Below are 19,742 nucleotides of genomic sequence, written 5' to 3'. Positions count from 1 at the left end.
GGAAACAAACATTTGTCTACTTCATTTTATAGGAAATATTTAAAATTGCCTGCAATTCAATTTTAACAGGAAAACTGCTAAAATTCAAGGAAAAGCACATGTGACTGTGACTTTAAAAATACAGAAATAAGCAGAACGTGGACTTCAATGTTCATTTCTAACTCACCTCAGAAGAGTAGCTGTTTAAAAGCTGTTCTGACACCACTAACAGACAGTGCTCCAGTGTTTCTCTATGGTTTTGGTTGACAGCAAGTCCTGAACCAGACAGATTTTTATCTGCAATGTTCACTGCAAGGCTGGTGAAAATAGCCATTTCATCAAAAGTTGTTTGTAGATACAGCTCTTCTATTTCCAAGAAACTGACTTCTCCTTTGTCTTGTGTGTGCTGCACGCTTGAAGAAAGACACATTGCTCTTATTGTGACATCCTGTTTTACTACCTGTACCTTTAAAACCATTATTTAAACACAAGAAACATAAGCAGAAATAAAATGGAATTTTTATTTGTGCTTCTAGTCATTTATTGTGCTCTCTCATTTCTCAGGTGAATCTCACTAAGTTACTTACTATTTTAATCGTAGTCTGAGATGATTATCAAGATGAATCTATACACTGTAGATCAGTGGTTCTCAATGAGGGGCAGGTTTCAGGGGGTCCACCACGCAGGGACAGTGTTAGACTTGATGGGTCCCAGGGCAGAAAGCTGAAGCCCTGCCATGAGGAGCTGAAGCCCAGGGCCCTGAACCTGAAGTCAAAGCCTGAGCAACTTAGCTTTGGGGGGCCCCCTGTGGTGTGGGGCCCTGGGCAATAGCTCTGCTTGCTACGCCTTAATGCCGGCTCTGTCTTTTACATGCAGCAAATAGTTGTTGTGGCACAGGTGGGCCGTGGAGTTTTAATAACGGGTTGCGGGGGGTGGTCTCCGAAAGAAAAAGGTTGAGAACCTCTGCTGTGGACGAAATGTGCTCACAATCTTGGTGCGTGACCTCGGAGCATTCTGGAAAGCAGTGTTCACCAAGGCAGTGTGCGCCACCTGCCTATGTCCCCCCACAACACCCCAGGATGTACAAAGGGGAGGCATTTGGAGCTGTGGCCAACTCCTTCCACTAAATCAAGTTTTAAGACTATAAAGTAATGGTGAAGAAGGATGGGTACTGTGGATCCATGAGGGCAATTTCTAATTAGTTGGGGGCTTTTTTTAAGGTTTTTTTTGTTTTGCTTTGTTTTTTTGATAATTGCTTTACTAAGATATATTACTGGTAAGAGAGACGTTATGGAACCTCTTCAGGGAGGAGATTTTGTCTTCATACCTGTCTAAAGCACCTGACCAGACTGTAGATGCACTATTTTTACAATGCCCAAAAGTGTGCTAAATACTTTACAGAAATGAACATTAAAAGATATGAGAGAGACAGGAAAACATGTGTTCCATATCTTCAGTGCTTGCTGGAATGGCAAGAACCTGTAATGCTACTTTAGCCAAGTAGGGGGAATACAGAATATCAATGAGGATATGTACTACAAGTAAAAAAATCCTGGTTCAACCCTAAAAATACTGCCCCTAAATATGAAGAGCATACTAACTACATTCATTAATTTTAAACATACCACTCAGTAGCATTTTGGAAAAAGTTCATTGCAGCTCTGCAGTTCTTCATAGTCAGGCTCACAAGAATTTTCTGCAGCACTAGATGAGGAAAATCACTGTAAAGAAAATAAACTTTTTTTAAAAAAAAACCCAGAGCTGAAATTCAGGTGAGAAACATCTATACTTATTAGGTGATTATGACTCCGAACTTCAAATCTCAAATCTAACCTTAATTTTGTACATTTAAGCAGGACTAGGTATCAGGACTCCTGAGTTCTACACACATTACTCCTGAGGAAATTCTGTGCCAAAAAATTAAAATGTCTAGGCACAATATTTTAAAGTTATGCAAATTTAATTTGTCAATAAATAAATATGGAAGCTCCAGCATAACAGTGGGAAGCACAGGCCACTGGCTGCACAGAGGTGAGAGATCACCCTGCAGCTCCCCCTCAGGACACAGACTCGGCGGTAAGGCTGTACCCAACCCTGACACAGCGCAACGGCCGGGTCTGCTCTAGAAACACCCTGAGGCCCTGCCCCTCTGCACCAGGTGTGAACAGGTAGGCTCAGCCTGGCAGGATCCTTAGTGTGGGGGGATCCAGATGTGGGGTGAGATGGTCCTGTGTGGTATAATCTGGATGCGGGTGGATAAGTGGGAGGTCCAGGTGCAGTTGGGATCTGGATGCACAGGGGCAACGGGACTCTGCAGCAGGGTCTAGGTGAAGGTGCTTGGGGCTCAGCAGGGTGTGGGGGATGGGACTCTGCAGAGGGGATCTGCATGTGAGGGGGTTCAGTGGGGGGGGGTCTGGGGTCCAGATACACCTGGCTGTAGCTCAGTAGGATGGGGGTCCAGGGGGCTCGTTGGGGTGGTCCAGGTGCAGCGGGGGTATGGCTCATCAGGGTGAAGGGGGCGGTCTTGGGGCTGGGGTGGGAGGCTGGATGTGGGGGAAGAGGGCGGGGCTCGGCGAGGGGGATCCGGATGCAGGGAGTGAGTTAGGGCGTGGGGGACTCATGGGGGGGTTCTGAGGCTCAGCAGGGGTCTGGGTATGGGAGGGTCCAGATGCACGGGGGCTGGGTGACCGGGGAAGCAGCTCCTCATACAGTGACCCTTCCCCCCATGGCTGAGGAGTAATGTGGGCAGAAAGTGGGATGGGGTGGAGTTTCCTACAGCCTGGGGAGATTTCTGGGGGTGGGTCTGACCCGGACATGGCCACTCCTTGCAAAGGAAGATCAAGTCCCATCCTCCCCTACTCCCAACACAGCTGGGACTAGCAGCTGAGCCTGGCGCAGGGCAGAAGCCACCAGCTGGATCTTCCCCATTCCCACCTCCTGCCCCACAGTGCTCTACCTCTCTGCCAGTTGCTCTGGGTGCCTGAAACGATGCGCCCGCGCTGCTGGGGCTTTGCTTCCCAGTCAGAAAGTCATTTTTCTGTGTGGAAGCAAAGAAATCTGCGGGGGGCATGAATTCTGCGTGCATGCAGTGGTGCAGAATTTCCCCCAGAAGTAACACATCTATGCCAGAGTCGCTGTGTGACCTTATGGAAGTCACCATCTCTGTCTCAGTTTATCAGTTTGTAAAAATGGGGTAATTTTCATCTAACAGCAGTTTTATAAAACAAGGTTTTTGGTTTTTTTTTTACATTCGAGTCAGGAAAAACTAACCATTTCCAAAACAAGTGTTTTATGATACCCTACAGAAAGTTAACACGCAGATTTATAAACTCTACCAAAATATTAGCAACATATGAAGACTTCAATATTTCATTTTTTCCTGCCTGCTTTTTTGTTATGTTTTGAGTTTATACAAAGAGCGGATTATACTCCAAGTTGTTACCTGCATAGCACAGGGGGTAACTCAATACATTCTTCCATCTTCTCTTCCAAATGACAGAACAGTAGCCATTTTATTATTGCTTCTTTTAACATGTACCCTGTATTTCCTTCACAATTATTCTGCATCATTCCTACTTTCAAAGTTTCTGGTATTACGTAGGCAGTCATTGCTAACGCCAAACAACGTGCAGCAGGACTACAACAAAACAGAGCAAAGAACAGCTTGTGGGAAATCATAATTAAATTTATATTCAACTACTATTATTATGAGGCAAAGTCTTTATTTTTGGATCTTGGACAGCTCTAAGAATATTGTCAAATGCATAAATAAAATACTTAAGCATGCATATTAAAAATTCCTTTATAAGAGTACTCACTCTGCATGCATTTTCAAACCCATATTTTAGACATTATAGATTCCACTTGTCTATTTTAAAACTATTTTGGATCCAATCTTTTGAAATTAGATTAATGGTAAAAGAACAAAAAATATGCTTTGCTTTGTTTCAACAAAAGTAGAATGAATTTATTTTGGCCAAAATTTGTTTTTAAGAAACTTGCCCTGGTCACTTCTCTTCCATGTCAACTTTCAGACTGGAGCGAGTTTTTATGGCTGAATTATAAATGTCTGAAAAACAGGTTTTAACACAAATATGTACAGTACTTACTTAAAACGCCACAAGAACAAATTTAGTATTTCTGTTCACGGAGGAAAAACAGCTATATAGAATCAAAGACACAAGATACACTATCCCTGGTTCCCATCTTACCTTGAAAGCTTGTATGCAGACCCTGAAAATATCTTCCAGAGTTCTTTGTCTATTACAACAAGGTTTCCTTGAATTATGGCTCCAAGTAACCCAAAACTTTCTGTTTCAACTTGCTGAAAACTTATGCTGCGAACTGTAAGAGACCAAACTTTTGCCCAGATTCTCTGCAACTCCAACTTTTGTGTGCTTTCCAAATCTAATTTTTGGCTCTGACAAACAGCAACCTCTGTAAGGCACCTTAGCACATATGGGGTCCTTTCCCCTTTCCTCTGCTGAGGTAGTAGCATGTGCAGTATAGTGAGTAAGGGCGATAATTCACGGTTAGGAAGACTCATAGGATACTTTGATATTAATCGGGCTGTAATCTGTAACCTTAAAAACAGAAAGTGAAGGCAATTAACTTGAAATGTACATAAATTCATCATGTGTTGAAAAGCAGTAAAATATAATATAAGCAGTTTCAGAGAATCATTTTACACTTCTATTGTTGCATATTTAACTGTGATTGTTTAAGTGTTCAAGATAGCTTGTTCAATCACCAATTATTCTATCATTTTGAAGCATTTAAGTATATTCAGCCTCACCACATAAATGCTGTTTTACAAGTTGATTGTCAGATATCAGTGAAGCAAACAGAAAATTAATTTTCATTTCTGTAATTTTATTTCTCATAGATAAGGCAAAGATTTTGTCATGATTATTTTTAGTAAAAGTCACAGACAGGTCACGGGCTTCGGTGAATTTTTGGTTATTGCGTGTGACCTGTCTGTGACTTTTACTAAAAATAACTGTGACAAAATGGGAAGAGAGGAGAGTCCAGCATCCACGGCTACTGGAGTTCCGGGGTCCAACCTGCACCCTGCAGTGGCTGGGAGCTGCGGGGACACTCCCCCGTGTCACATAGTGGCTGGGACTGTTGGGGGCCCCCACCGCCCACTCGCAGCAGCTGGGAGCTTTTGGGGCCCCCCACCCCCCACAGCGACTTGGAGCTAGGGGGGTCCCTCCCCCACCCGCTGTGGCTCAGTGTTGCAAGGTCTCCCCTGCCACCCGCAGAAGCTGGGAGCTGTGTGGTCCCTATTACCTGGCAGCTCAGAGCTGCTGGACCCCCCGCCCAGCAGCTGACACCTCCAGCCACGCTGTCCTGGGCTGAAGCAGAAAATGTCTCTGAGCTCTCTGGCAGCCATGGATTCCGTGACTTCCATGACAAAATCTTAGCTTTATTAATAGATTATAAAGCTGGAAGGAACAACTCTGATCATCTAGCCTGCCTCCTATATAAAACAGGCCATATTCCTGTTTGAACTAAAGCATCTCTTTTAGAAAAAAATCCAATCTTGATTTAAAAAAATTTCCAGTGGAGAATCCACCTCAGCCCTTTGTAAACTGTTCCAACGATTAATTCCTTGTGCTGTTTAAAAATGTGCCCCTTATTTGCAGCCTGAGTTTGTCTAGCTTCAACTTCCAACCACTGGATCCTGTTATACCTTTATCTATTATGTCAAAGATTATATTATTATTATTATACTCTTCAAACCAGTTTACCCATCATAAAATGGTGAGAATAGAGATGAGGTTCTCACCGAAGGCATTATTCTTATTGAAACTCCACAGCCCCTCATAAAAGCCAGTATTTTCATTCACCATCATTTCATTGTCATACATTAGTCATATATCATGTCAGACCCGAAGAAGACCCCTGTGTAGCTCAAAAGCTTATCTCTGTCACCAACAGAAGTTGGTTGATAAAAGATACTACCTCACCCACGTTGTGTCTCTCATATATCATGTCAGTTATCCAAGCCAGCAATGTGAAAGTTCTGACTTCTAACTATTATGTGGTATTTGACATAGAAGCTTTTATAACAAGAATTTCAAGAACATTCTTCATGATTTTTCAAGAGCTGGGAAAAGCTAGGCTGATTCCATGGTAGCCTCTCTCTGTGTTCTGTATCTGAGCACCTTACTTTGCAGCACAAAGCATTTGGGAGACAATTCAGTATAAAATGTAGGAAGTTACAGTTCACAGATAATGAAATAATTGAATGTGAAACTAAAACCTGTTAATAAGTTATTGGTACTGATATCAGTTCCAAGGTGAAAGAAAAAAGATGTTTTTACCAAGGTATAACATCAAAATCATTCTGTGATCTTTGCAGGTTGTCTCGAATTATTTCCCATCCCAATTCGATCCTCCTACGCTTGCTCGGTGCAGCTTCATCTCCAGGCTCTCTTTGTGTAACAGTGTATGACTGGGTTATCTCCAGGACTTTGGTGTCTTCAGTAAAGACCTTTCCAAAGATATAGTAAAAAGAGATAAAAGTATTCAAATGCTCATATAAGAACGGCCCTACTGGGTCAGACCAAAGGTCCATCTAGCCCAGTATCGTGTCTTCTGACAGTAGCCAGTGCCAGGTGCCCCAGAGGGAATGAACAGAACAGGTAATCATTAAGTGATCCATCCCCTGTCGCTCATTCCCAACTTCTGGCAAACAGAGGCTAGGAACACCATTCCTGCCCATACTGGCTAATAGCCATTGATGGACCTATCATAGAATCATAGAATATGAGAGTTGGAAAGGACCTCAGGAGATCATCTAGTCCAACCCCCCTACTCAAAGCAGGACTAATCCCCAATTTTTTTTGCCCCAGACCTCTAAATGGCCCTCTCAAGAATTGAACTCACAACCCTGGGTTTGGCAGGCCAATGCTCAAACCACTGAGCTATCCCTCCCCCGTAAGGAAAGTTAAGCATTAGAGCAAGACATCTAAGTGGATGTAAGGAGACACAGGACTAGAACCCATGTCTGTGAAGCATAGGGCAGCTGAGGTTCCCACACCACCACCATGAGGCTATCCTCCATGAATTTATCTAGTTCTTTTTTGAACCCTGTTATGGTCTTGGCCTTCACAACATCCTCCGGCAAGGAGTTCCACAGCTTGACTGTGCGTTGTGTAGAAGAAATACTTCCTTTTATTTGTTTTAAACCTTTTGCCTATTAATTTCATTTGGTGACCCCTAGTTCTTGTTATGAAAAGAAGTAAACAACACTTCCTTATCTACTTTCTCTACATCAGTCATGATTTTATAGACCTCAATCATATCTCCCCTTAGCTGTCTCTTTTCCAAGCTGAAAAGTCCCAGTATTATTAATCTCTCCTCATATAGAAGCCATTCCATACCCTTAATCATTTTTGTTGCCCTTTTCTGAACCTTTTCCAATTCCAATATATCTTTTTTGAGATGGGGCGACCACATCTACACACAGTATTCAAGACGTGGGTATACTATGGATTTATATAGCTGCAGCATGATATTTTCTGTCCTATTATCTAACCCTTTCTTAATCATTCCCAGCATTCTGTTCGCTTTTTTGACTGCCGCTGCATATTGAGTGGATGTTGTCAGAGAACTATCCACAACGACTCCAAGATCTCTTTCCTGAGTGGTAACAGCTAATTTAGACCCCATCATTTTATACGTATTGTTGGGATTATGCTTTCCAGTGTGCATTACTTTGTATTTATCAACATTAAATTTCATCTGCCATTTTGTTGCCCAGTCACCCAGTTTTGAGAGATCCTTTTGTAGCTCTTTGCAGTCTGCCTGGGTCTTAACTATCTTTAGTAATTTTGTATAATCTGCAAATATTGCCACCTCACTGTTTACCCCTTTTGCAGATCATTTATGAATATGTGGAATAAGACCAGTCCCAGAACAGACCCCTGGAGGACACCACTATTTACCTCTCTCCATTCTGAAAACTGACCATTTATACCTACCCTTTGTTCCCTATCTTTTAACCAGTTAGCAATCCATGAGAGCATGTTCCCTCTTATCCTGTGGAAGCTTACTTTGCATAAGAGCCTTTGATGAGGGAACCTTGTCACCCTCACCCTCTATTAAAGGCCATGAGATGTTTCAAACTAAGGGGTATGTCTATATTTTGAGTTGGGAGTGTGATTCTGAGCTTGAGGAGACATGCTGATACTAGTTCTAACTGAGCTAAATGCACTAAAACCAGAATATAACATCAGTGGCCCAGTAGCAGGAGGGGTTAGCTGCCCCGAGTAGTATATATCGTCTCTTATGGACATGCACTCGGGGCAGCTAGCCCCTCTCACTGCTTGCACTGCTGGGGTTACACTATTTTTAGTGAGCTAGCTCAATCAGAGCTATTGCGAATATATCTCCTCCAGCTGGGAATCACATCACCAGCTTACAAAGTAGACATACCTGAAGTTAATAATTATTTACCATCTATAAAGCACTCCAGAGAACTTTCTCATTTCCCTCTTAGCTTGCTTCACAACCTTCAAAGACCACATATGGCAGCAACCTAGATACTGGCAGAGGGCACAAGGATGCTGCTGTCTCCAGCACCTATCAATGCTATGCCTATCAGCCATTAGGATTTGATCAGAGATTTGCTTCCTGCTCTCCAGAGGCGAAGTGTCCTACTACCTCTGTCATCTGAAAAGCAAGAAGCCAAACTTGGGATCTTCCTTCAAAAGCAAGGCTTAGAACTACGAGACCTAAGTATTATTACAGTACTTACACTCTCCAGTAATTAATCAATAAGGGTAGGATTTTCACAAGAGCCCAAAGTGATTTAGGAGCACAAAGTACCATTGACTTTCAATTAAACTTGTGCTCCCAAGTCACATAAACAATCATATAGAATTGTCAATTACCCATTCTTTCAACTGCATACAGAATAAAAGTACTAACTAAATATGAACTTCTGCAATAACAAATAATTTTGCTCTATTTAGAATTCCTTGATATTATAAAAAAGTATACCAGAAATATAAGGATGCTTCTCCCTTACAAGCCTGTAACCATGTTAAACTTTCAAATATATAACATTCGAACACTTTCAGCAGCAAACAGAAAATGTCTGCTTCCATCTCTGCACTGTACCTTACACATGGAAATATTTTGGGGAAAGTTAATCCAAATATCACTAAAGCAATTAAACTTCTCTATAAACTGAACAGGAGGGCTCCTTCTGGAGTCTGTGTGCAGCCTCTATTGGACCTGAGTATTAGGATCTCAATTAGACTCTCAAGACTGTCATTTAAATGAGGTAAAAAAAAATATGTCTCTAGACCAGAGACTAAAGATACTGAAGTATAAGTACACAAATATGCAAGACATATTAATGGAACATTCAAGTGTGTGAATAGCATAGTACAGTATACACATCCACTTTACATTCACTTGGAACAATGTGTAAAAATGTCATTTACTTGATGACAAATATCAGCCATTAATTCAATCAAGTTTTCCTTTACAGCAATGTTGCGTGATCCTGAAGAATACTTTCCTCTACTGCCAATGAGACTTAACTCATTCACCAGCAGATCATACACGTTGTATAAGATTCTTTGCCATTTTGCTGAGTCATATGCACCTGTATATGAAAAGATAAAATTTAAGTTATATATGCAGTTTATTTGTCATAATCTGATTAAATAATCTGACTATACAATATAGCATTCTATGTTCACAGATGAGCAGAGAATGTTTAACAGCAATTAGTGTTTAATTTTTCAGGAGGTTTTATAATGCGAACATTTGCTATTTAAAACAAAAAATGTTCGAACATTTGCGAAGAGAGGATAAAGTCTGGATGCAAAATAAGAGGAAGAAAAAACAAAATCAAGAATCCCACTGTCATCTGTTCCAACCTAAACATCCAGAACCAAGCAGCACCCACCCCCAGAGACTCTAGGTCCCCAGTGCAGCTACCCTTCCACTTGGCTGAGGGAGGGGCAAGAATACTTCCCCAACAGCAGCCAGGAAGAGCTGACCCATGTGTTTTCTCAACCCAAGGACACGACAGGTGTCACAGATTACACTGCAGAATTTTAATACCCAACATATTCTGATTTGGCCCTGCTCTATACTCCTTGCCCTTCCAAAGCAGCAGATATAGCAGGACCACCAATCTCCAGCATCCCCTGTGCAAAAGAAGAACCCTGGTGTGAAGATGGCGTACACAGGCAAGATGCAAACATAGACAATGAAGTCCAAGGACCCTATATGCTGGGGACTGGGGACAGATGCTAAGAGAATGTAGGGGAATGTGGTCTAAGAGGGACTTCATATAACTGGAGATTAATAGTTAACAAGGGATTAATAAAAAAATTTAATGCGTTAAAAAAAACACTACAATGGGTTGGATAGTAGTAAATACAAATCAGCAGTTAGGAAACAGAGTTGACAGGGGAAACTAAATGTATCAATCAAAAAATCTATGCCTGGTAGTGCTAAGCACAATAAAAAGGAATTTTTTACATGTATTAGAAACAAACAAAACCCTAGTGATGGTATGGGTCCAATACTAGACAAGGATGGTAAAATTATCAAGTCTGATGTAGAAAAGGCAGAAGTATTCAATAAATATTTCTGTTCTGTATTCCAAAGAAAGCAGGGTGATGTATTCATGTCTTGCAATGATAATGAAATACGTCCTATTACATCAGAAACTAGGGAGGATGTTAAAGAACAACTATTAAAGTTAAACATTTTAAAATCTGCAGGACCTGAAAACTTGCACCTAAGAGTATTCAATGAATTAACCGAGGAGATCTCTGAACCATTAATATTGATTTAACAAATCTTGGAACACTGGAAATGTTCGAGGACTGGAAAAAAAAAAACCCTAATGTTGTGCCAATATTTAAAAAAGGGCGAATGGGATGGCAGGGAAATTATAGACCAGTTAATCTTACATCAGTACAGGACAAAAATCATGGAAATGCTGATATGGCACACAATCAGTAAAATAAAAGATGGCAGCATAATTAATGCCAATCAACATGGTTTTATGAATAAAGGCGCTTGTCAAACAAACTTGGCATTTTTTGATGAGTTTGGTTAATAAAGGTAAATGTTGACATAATGGACTTAGACTTTTGCAAGGTATTTAACTTAGTCCCACATGACATTCTGATAAAGAATTACCCTATACAAAATCTATGTAGACGATATTAACTCATATCACATAAAGTAACTGTAAATGGGGCATCATCATCCCAAGGGAGTGTTTCTAATGAGTTCCCGCAGGTATCTATTCTCAGCCCATTGTTATTCAATATCTTTATGAATGATCTGGAAGAAAACATAAAATCATTGCTGGTGAAGTTTGCAAATGATACAAAAATTGGTGGAGTATTAAATAATGCTGGGGACAGGTCAGTTATATAGACCAACATGGACTGCTTTGTAAGGGGGCTCACTTGAACATCGTATGTTTTAACACTGCCAAATGCTAAGTCATACAACATCTAGGTACAAAGAAAATCGCTCACATTTATAAGATGGGGGACTGTATCCTGGAAAGCAGTGACTCTGACAAGGACTTAGGGGTCATGGTAGATAACCAGTTGAATATGTGTTTCCAAGGAGATGAATGTCACTAAAAGGGCAAACAGGATCCCTGGATGTATAAGACAGGGAATATGAACTAGATGGAGGTGGTATTTCCTTATATGTTTATAGTGAGATCATTACTAGAATATTGTGTCCAATTTTGTTTTCTACTCTTCAAAAAGGATGTTGAAAGATTACAGAAGGTTCTTAAATGAGAGGAAAGACTAATTAAAGGTCTAGAACAGCATTTCTCGAACGGGGGTCTGCAAGGGTACTCCAGGAGGTCCATGGGCCCTGCTGATCAACTCCTTCCCCCCCCCACAGCGCCTCCTGCATGCCGGGGAACAGCTGTTCAGCAATGTGCAGAAGGTGCTGGGAGGAAAGGGAAGGAGCAGAGATGGGGTGCATTTGGAGGAGAGGGCGGAAAGAGGTGCAGAGCGGGAGAGGGACAAGGTGGGATGTGCGTGGGGTCATGGGGGAAGGGGCTGAGTAGGGGGGCTTGGGGATCTGCGAAAAATTTTAGATCTAAATGGAGGTCCTCGGGTTGCTAAAGTTTGAGAAATGCTGGTTTAGAAAACATGCCTTATAGTGAGTACCTAAAGAAGCTTTATTTCATTTATCAAAGAGAAGGTAATAAAGGTGACTTGATTGCAGTCTGCAAATACCTATCTGGTAAAGACATGGCTCTTAATCAAGATGCAAGGGCTGGAAACTGAAGCTAGACAAATTCAGATTAGAAATACGATATATTTTTAATTAGGGTAATTAACCGTTGAAAAAATTTGCCCAAGGCATGGTGGATTGTCCATCACTTGCAGTCTTTAAATCAAGAATAGACATCTTCTAAAAAACATGATATAGCTCAGATAGAAGTTATGGGTTGATGCAGAAATTACTGGGTGAGGTTCTTTGGCCCGTGTTTTCCAGGATGTCAGACTAGATGACCATAACGGTCACTCCTGGTCTTACTATCTATAAAATTAACAAGATGTGAACATGTGTGCCAATCTGCACTTTGCTCACTCCTGTATGTTGTATCCATTCCCCCCAGCCTTTTCCCCCTCCCCCTCTTCTTTTTAAATTTTAAACTCTTTGACCAGATGCTGGGTGTTCCCATTCAGCACCTAGCGTATTTTGAGTGTTATTATAACACAATAATAGTTAAAAACACATATTCCCCAATTCAGTCAGCTTTAATGCACAGTGTAAAACTACTGAGAAGCAACAGTTACTCCTGTGATTATTCTCCAAGCACACCAGTGACATCCAGAACTTCTGTGCTCGGGCAATTTGAACTCTGCCAAAGTTAAAAAAGCAAAAAAAAAAAAAGAAGCTTTTTATTGTGTACCTTTCTCCTGTGTTTTGGCTCCCTTTGGATGATGGACACGAACCTGCAGTTGAAGTAACTGAATTATTAACTCCTTTAGAGACTCTTTTGGTCTATACTGAGTCCATATATAAAGCACTGTAGGAAGAATTTCTTCTCCTAGCTTACAAATCCGCATACGACAGTTCACAGCATACACACTGAAGAAGTCATTAATTGCTGCAAGAATATGATCCAGACCTGCAGAGGCGTTCTCCTGCCTGGAATATAAACCAAGCACTTCATCTACAGCAAAAATAGCCAACTTTATGTTAATAAGAAGTATTAACAAATAAAGAATGACTTGTCTGGATTTTTTTTAAATCTATTCCTTGAATTCTAAATTGAGTACTGAACAAACCTAACTTAATAAGTAAGGGAAGAATACTCGAAAGACCTCACCTCTGCATACTTGCAGACAATGCAAAATATTTACAAAATACATAAATAAATGCATAAAAGATTAACATTTCAAAGAGCTCTGAGTAAACAGAAAGATGTTGAAGGTCAGAATCACAGAAGTCAGGGATCAATGACCTCCACAGACCACCAAGTCCAACCCCAATTACCTAGGACAAATTATCCTCTGAAATACAATTTTGACACACAAAACAAAAAGATGAAAATTACCTTGCATATCGTAGTGCTTTTTCAAAGAAGCAATAAAGATTTGAATTTAGTTCATCAGTTTGGAAGCAGCATCCTCTGATCAGTGTATGAATTATTCTAGCCACCAAGACTCTGTTAATATCTCTGGAAGGTTTGAGATACAATTTGCAGTACAGGGTCAGCAGATCTGTAAACATAATCCAAAGAATCAAAAATCATCTAAAGGTATAACTGTCTCCTTAGCCTGGGTAAAACAGTGATTTAAGAGACCAGAACATACAACTCTAACAAGCTGATTAAATGCAGAAGTTACACAGGGAGAAAAACAACCACTTAAACAGTAAAATTAAAATATTTTGCCTGAGTTATGAAAATATCCACTTGCTATTAACATCATAGACATTTGGATCATTGTTCACAAAAGTTAATTCCCTGTTTTGCACACAGAAACAGTAAGACAATATTATCTAAACATACCACGGGTAGTTGAATGCCACAAAAACCAAAACAGAACAAAGAAATTGCAAAAACCCCCTAGAGACTACTAACTAACATTTCAGCTAATTCTTACAGAGAATTATTTCACTCCCTTTTAGCATGTCACCAGAGTCAGAATTTTCACTTGTACTATGATATGCCAGAGTGTAATGTTCCAATGAGTACCAACAGAAAAATGGAAAAGGTGTATTAGGTACTATTAAATTTTGGTTTTTTCCATTTTCTAGTATTTTTATTTAACAGGTAATTATTAAACTAATACTTCATAGAGCTTTGAAGATGCAGTGTTACACTGTATAAGCATTATTTTTATATCTTGTAGGAGAGGATCTATAAAAAGAGCTTTAAAGATCAGCACTAAAACCTACAGGGACATCTCAGTAGAACCCTGTGCAGACACAAAATTTATATCCGTGGATGCTGATATCCGCGAAGCTGCAGGGCTCTACCGGAGCCAGCACCCCACGTGGGCAGCTCCTCTGGCATGGCTGTACCATCCCCTGCCCTGCCCTCAGCCCCGCCCACTGGGGCGGGTACCAGGCTCACTGGCAGCTGTCCCTGGTCATGCTAGTGTGTGCTAGTGGCTCACACTCTCCCAGACAGGAGTCCCTTCCATGCAGCGGTCTGTGTGTTCTGGGGCTGGGGGTGGTACAGCCATGCTGCTTTTGCCACTGCGGTTCCTGGTGGAGCCCTGCAGCTCTGCAGATATGAATTTTGTATCTGTGCAAAGCTCTACATCTCAGCACTAACTGGAATTTGGCAACTGAAGAATAGCATCTTCAAGAGCCTGCTAAAGAAATCACAATTATATTATTATACGTATAAAATATATGTTAAAAGGATATTATTAAAGTTGCAAAGTCTAGAACTCAAAGTTAGGAAACGCCAGAATTAAGCTTGCCTGTGCACCTTTAACTCGGCCCTCTTGTGCATATGCATTATAATTAGGGCTCCAAGTCTGTCACAGAGATCGCGGAAGTCACGGATTCCATGACTTTCCATGATTTCTGTAGGGACCAGTGTGGCTGGCTCCGGGGCCAGCTGCTCAGGCGGCCCGCAGGTCAGCCATACCAGCCACTGCTCTGGCAGCAGCAGTTCCAGGGCAGCAGGAACAGCCATGGTCCACTGCCCCAGGCAGCAGTCCCTGGGAGGGCCGCCCAGAGCAGACACACTCCGCAGCCCATCCCCAACCAGCTGGAGCAGTGGTCCCTGGCTGGCTGGAGCAGCTGCGGTCTGCAGCCCCAGGCAGCCAGCTGGAGCAGCCGTGGTCCACGGCCCCGGGCTGCCGGCTGGAGCAGTCATGGCCCTGGGCTTTGGTCCCCGGCTGACCGGCCGGAGCAGCCGCGTTCTGCAGCTCAGGGCAATGGTCCCTGACCGGCCGGAACAGGATTTATACCACAGACCTCTGCCACCCGAGCTAATGGAGTAACTGATAGAGTTAGTAGGGTGTTGCCTTTTCTGTGGATCAGCACAGAGGGTGTGGGGAAAATGAGACACAGATTTTGCCAGTGGATTTCACAGATATCTGACAGCTAAAGAATAATGGGACTTGGGAATCTTCAACTCCATTCTCACCTCCGGAGGGGAATATTCTCTAGTGGGCATAGACCAGGGAGTGGCAACCTTTGGCTTGCAGCCCGTCAGGGAAAGCCGCTGATGGGCTGGGACGGTTTGTTTAACTGCTGCGTCCGCAGGCACCGCCCCTGCAGCTCCCATTGGCTGCAGTTCCTGGCTGCCCCTACACTTAGGAGCCGTAGGGGGGCCATGCTACTGCTTCTGGGAGCTACATGGAGTGGCCCCTGACCCTGCTCCCCAGCTGGAGCAGCGGAGCGGGGCAAGCCCCAGACCCCGCTCCCAAGCAGGAGTTTGAGGGCCAGATTAAAACGGCTGGCATGCCAGACCAGCCACCGCTGGTCTAGTGGCTCAAATCCAATGAATTGTTCCACAAATTGCCCCTCTGAACTGACAAATCTGCAAACAAAAATGAGCTGATCAACATGTAATAAATCTGGTGTTGAATCCACAATAACTGAAAAATATTTGGCTTGTTGAAGTTCTGCAGTTATTGTTTTTTTAAACTTTCTGGCCCATCTAATCAATGAATTCTTCACAAGTAGTAGATGGCAAATAAAAGGTACTGTCTTTACCCTTCAGCAATATGATCTGCTAAAAATGGATCAAATGAGCAATCAGCTCCAAAATCCCCAAATAGTTACTATTATGTGGTAAACCTAACAGCTCCTTGTGGCCATGAAATGCAAGTCTGCGCTCACTTAAGAACTTAAGAACCGCTACAACATGCTTAAGAACATTTCTTCAGAACGGACACTCTGTCTGAAACTGCTGAACTAGGTACCCATCAACTGCCTTTGCATGCCATATACATGTGAGGATTCAAATTCGGTGGTCCAAGTTTTTCTCATTTTCAGAAAGACATTCAGGATGTTTCCAGTCACTAAAACCTTCAATAAAGGAATGTGTTTTGGTTGAAAGAAGTTTGCAGACAAAGCAGTAAACATTTCCAGAAGATGGTGAGTAAATAAGCCAGTGCCACATAACAGATTCACCACTGTGCAGCTGAAAAGAGCACAGATCTGCAGACAACAAATGCGTCTTCCCTCCAATCACCCAAGCAGAAGCAGAGAATTTTTTAATATATTTTTTTTTTCGACAGGCAGCTGAATTCATAGCAATCCAAAAATTCCTGAACCTTTCATGAATGTTATCCCACAATGCAGGATCACTGCTAAATTCATCTGCTTGTATTGAATTTGTCTCATTAGCATAACTCAGTCCCAGCTTGCTTGCCTCCCGCAGATCCTGACCTGTATTTTCCTCCTCTTGAAGGCCAAGGCCTCCATTGCCAGCAAGAGTGTCCGCTGAACAAACCTTGTTGGCTTTGTCCGCTGTTTCTCCTTTCACTCTCTCCTTGAAGTACTGATTTATTGTCAGTATTTTTTGTAACAAAGCTACTTATTTAACCTCCTTTGCTTGTTTCAGCTTTCTCTTAGCACTCCTGCTTAATGCAGATCCATACTGTGGATTTCAAAAGCAAATATAGTGGCGGTAAGTTTTTTTTACTGTCAATTCTATAGACACTGTTGGCACCTAACCAATCACACAGCTAGTCATTTGCATGTTGCAACAGGTATTATTTGAAAATACAAACTTCTGTTAAATGTTCCTGATATAATTAGTGAGATAAATGGATTGGGGGAGAGTGGGCGGGGGGTTTCTTGGACTTTTTAGTTTCTTAGGTTTGTTGCTGTAATGATATCCTCCGTCGCATCTTCAAAGCATGCTCCACTCTCCTGCATCACGTGGGGACTTGGCCACGTTTGAGATGAGTGACAATTTTACCCTGTTCATCTTGGTGGAGTGCCAGGAATTTGTACATGTGTGAGAGCCTGGTGGAGGGGATATCTAAAAGGTTATGAACCTTCATAGTTGGGACATGAATCAACCTCTGTCGCTCCCATTTCGAAAACCCATAAGCGCACCTTCCTCAAATCAGGGCACAGCACAGCAGATGGTGGTGGTAGTGTGGGTCCCTGGAGCGAGGGGCTGGGCAAATTGGGGAACAGCGGGGAGGACAGAATTTCCTGCCTGTGGCCTGGAAGTTGGTACCTACCTCTCCGCCGGAATGGCAGGAACTGGATCCGGGAGCCAGCCAGTTTTTTCTGTCAGCAGCTTCTCCAGGCTTCAGCAGCAGCTGCTGCTCTTCCCATCGTCTTGGTGGGGACGCTGATTTCGGTTACTCCAGTAACCAGACTTTTAGCGTCCGATCAGCATTGCTGACCAGACACTGCCAGGCCTCCTTTTCAACTGGACTTTCTGGTCAAAAACTGGAGACCTGGCATTGGGTCCCTTGGTATTAAAAACTGTACCACGAGGGTGGTGGTGGTGGTGGTGGTGGAGGGTGTTGGACTTGGGGCTTCCCCCTGCCTGTCCCACAGTTTCTGCCAGTGCTCAGGGTTTCCGCCTGACCCATGGCTTCTGCCAGGGCTCGGGCTTTCACCCCTCCCCAACAAACAGCTTCTGCCAACTGTTTCTGGGGTGCCCATTTTTCTGGGGCCCCCAAATTGGCATGGGTCCGTGTCTTAAACCGCCACTGGTTGGAGATACGATACTGGTCTAGATGGACCACTGGTCTGATGCAGTACGGCAGCTCTTAGGTTCTTATGTTCAATATGTATGTGAATATTTTTAATCAAAACAAGACCAAAAGCATTCGTTTGATGAAGTATATCAGCAATCCCAAGTCTTTGTTTTGTCTTTTTTGTCTGAAATTATAGCAATATCCTTCAAACTACAGCTCAGAATATGATTTTACATAGTGCTTTTCTCAAGTATGATATCTCCAATCCCAAGGCACTTTCCCAGTAGTGCAATTGTTTCTGCACTTTCTTCTACTTTTACGCATGCAATATCCACCGCCATCCTCTCCTTCAAATCTTTCAAGACCTACTTCTTCTGTGGTGCTTATAATAAATCTGCCAACTGCTAATGAGCAGGTTGAGGGGCTGCCATGGGCAGCACTTTTGTATTAATTCAGAAATTATGATGTCCCTCTCCTCCATCTTTCATGTGTCAAATGCCATGGAGCACTGCTTGTATGTTCTATCACATTCCCCATCCCTTCAGCATTTTTTTTTATTTTTTGGTCTTCTTAGACTGTAAGTTCTTCAGGGCTGTCCTTTACTATATGTCTGCACAGGGCTTATCACAATGGGGTGTGCACATGATTGAGATCTTTGGATATTACCATAATACAGGTAATAACACTCACTGGTAATACATGAACCACACCAGACAATATAGTCTCAATAATAAACTGGACATTGAAATTGATTTGATTGAGTCATTGTTCCCAGTACACAAGGGTTAATGTACATGGAATAACAGATAATAATAAAGGAATAATACTGTAATATCCACCTCTGCCTCCTTATCTTGTCTATATAAATTCTATGGTCTTTGGGGTAGAGGCTATTTCTTACTTTATATTATTTGTACAGTGCCTCATACAACAGAGCCTCTTAGTGCTACTGAAATACAAATAAATAATAGTAATAATAAACAGTAAATAACAATCATATCCCTAAACACATTTCTATACTAGGAAATACATGTTTGTAAATAGACATTATTGAAATAGAAGCGTTATATACTAACCTGACCACTGTTGCTTAGATATCTCACACCAGTATTTCCTCACTGAAAGAATATCTTTTAGTAGTATGCTACTACAGTCAGCTCCATAAATAGCACAACTTGATGCATCTTTCACTATGTCCATGACATAATTCAGAAGCTCCTGACATTTTAGTCTGGGTGCTCCTATGCAGAAAATAGCAGGAGATACAAACATGGGTTTTTTAATTAAACCAAGTATTGAACAATGAAGCCAAGACTGGAATTAGTGAATTCATAAAATCTTAACACTACCATATTTATCTCAAAGTTATAGTATATTTCCTCCCATTGCATTCTTCCACTACCAACAAATATTTGAAGTTTTTTCTTGTAGCTTGCAAATTTTTTTTTTTTTTTTAAATATTAGGAATAACGCACATATAGCATGTATGTTCTCTGTATATGACAGATCACATTGCAATTTCTATCTGTTTTTGTTAATGCCCTTGTTTTTAAAGAAACCCTTTCTAATAATGAATTTACCTAAAAGACTGTGGAGACCTGA

The 19,742-nt window shown here is 41.9% G+C and overlaps 1 protein-coding gene across 1 annotated transcript in view; it reads right to left on the bottom strand.

Annotated features, from left to right (window-relative positions):
• Positions 1–19,742, bottom strand: part of ATM (ATM serine/threonine kinase) — a 126,961-nt gene that overhangs the window by 87,923 nt on the left and 19,296 nt on the right. Inside the window, exons 5-13 of the mRNA XM_084649077.1 lie at positions 19,217–19,381; positions 13,565–13,730; positions 12,917–13,155; positions 9,441–9,604; positions 6,309–6,478; positions 4,191–4,562; positions 3,422–3,616; positions 1,605–1,700; positions 167–392 (exon numbers count right to left, since the gene is read on the bottom strand). Coding sequence (XP_084505203.1) covers positions 167–392; positions 1,605–1,700; positions 3,422–3,616; positions 4,191–4,562; positions 6,309–6,478; positions 9,441–9,604; positions 12,917–13,155; positions 13,565–13,730; positions 19,217–19,381 — 1,793 coding nt within the window. The remainder of the gene's footprint in view (positions 1–166; positions 393–1,604; positions 1,701–3,421; positions 3,617–4,190; positions 4,563–6,308; positions 6,479–9,440; positions 9,605–12,916; positions 13,156–13,564; positions 13,731–19,216; positions 19,382–19,742) is intronic.

This window comes from Lepidochelys olivacea (assembly GCF_965140295.1).
Source record: "Lepidochelys olivacea isolate rLepOli2 genome assembly, chromosome: 1".
NCBI classification, from domain to species: Eukaryota; Metazoa; Chordata; order Testudines; family Cheloniidae; genus Lepidochelys; species Lepidochelys olivacea.
Note: the sequence above shows the minus strand (reverse complement) of the source record. Positions and strands in the feature narration are given on the sequence as shown.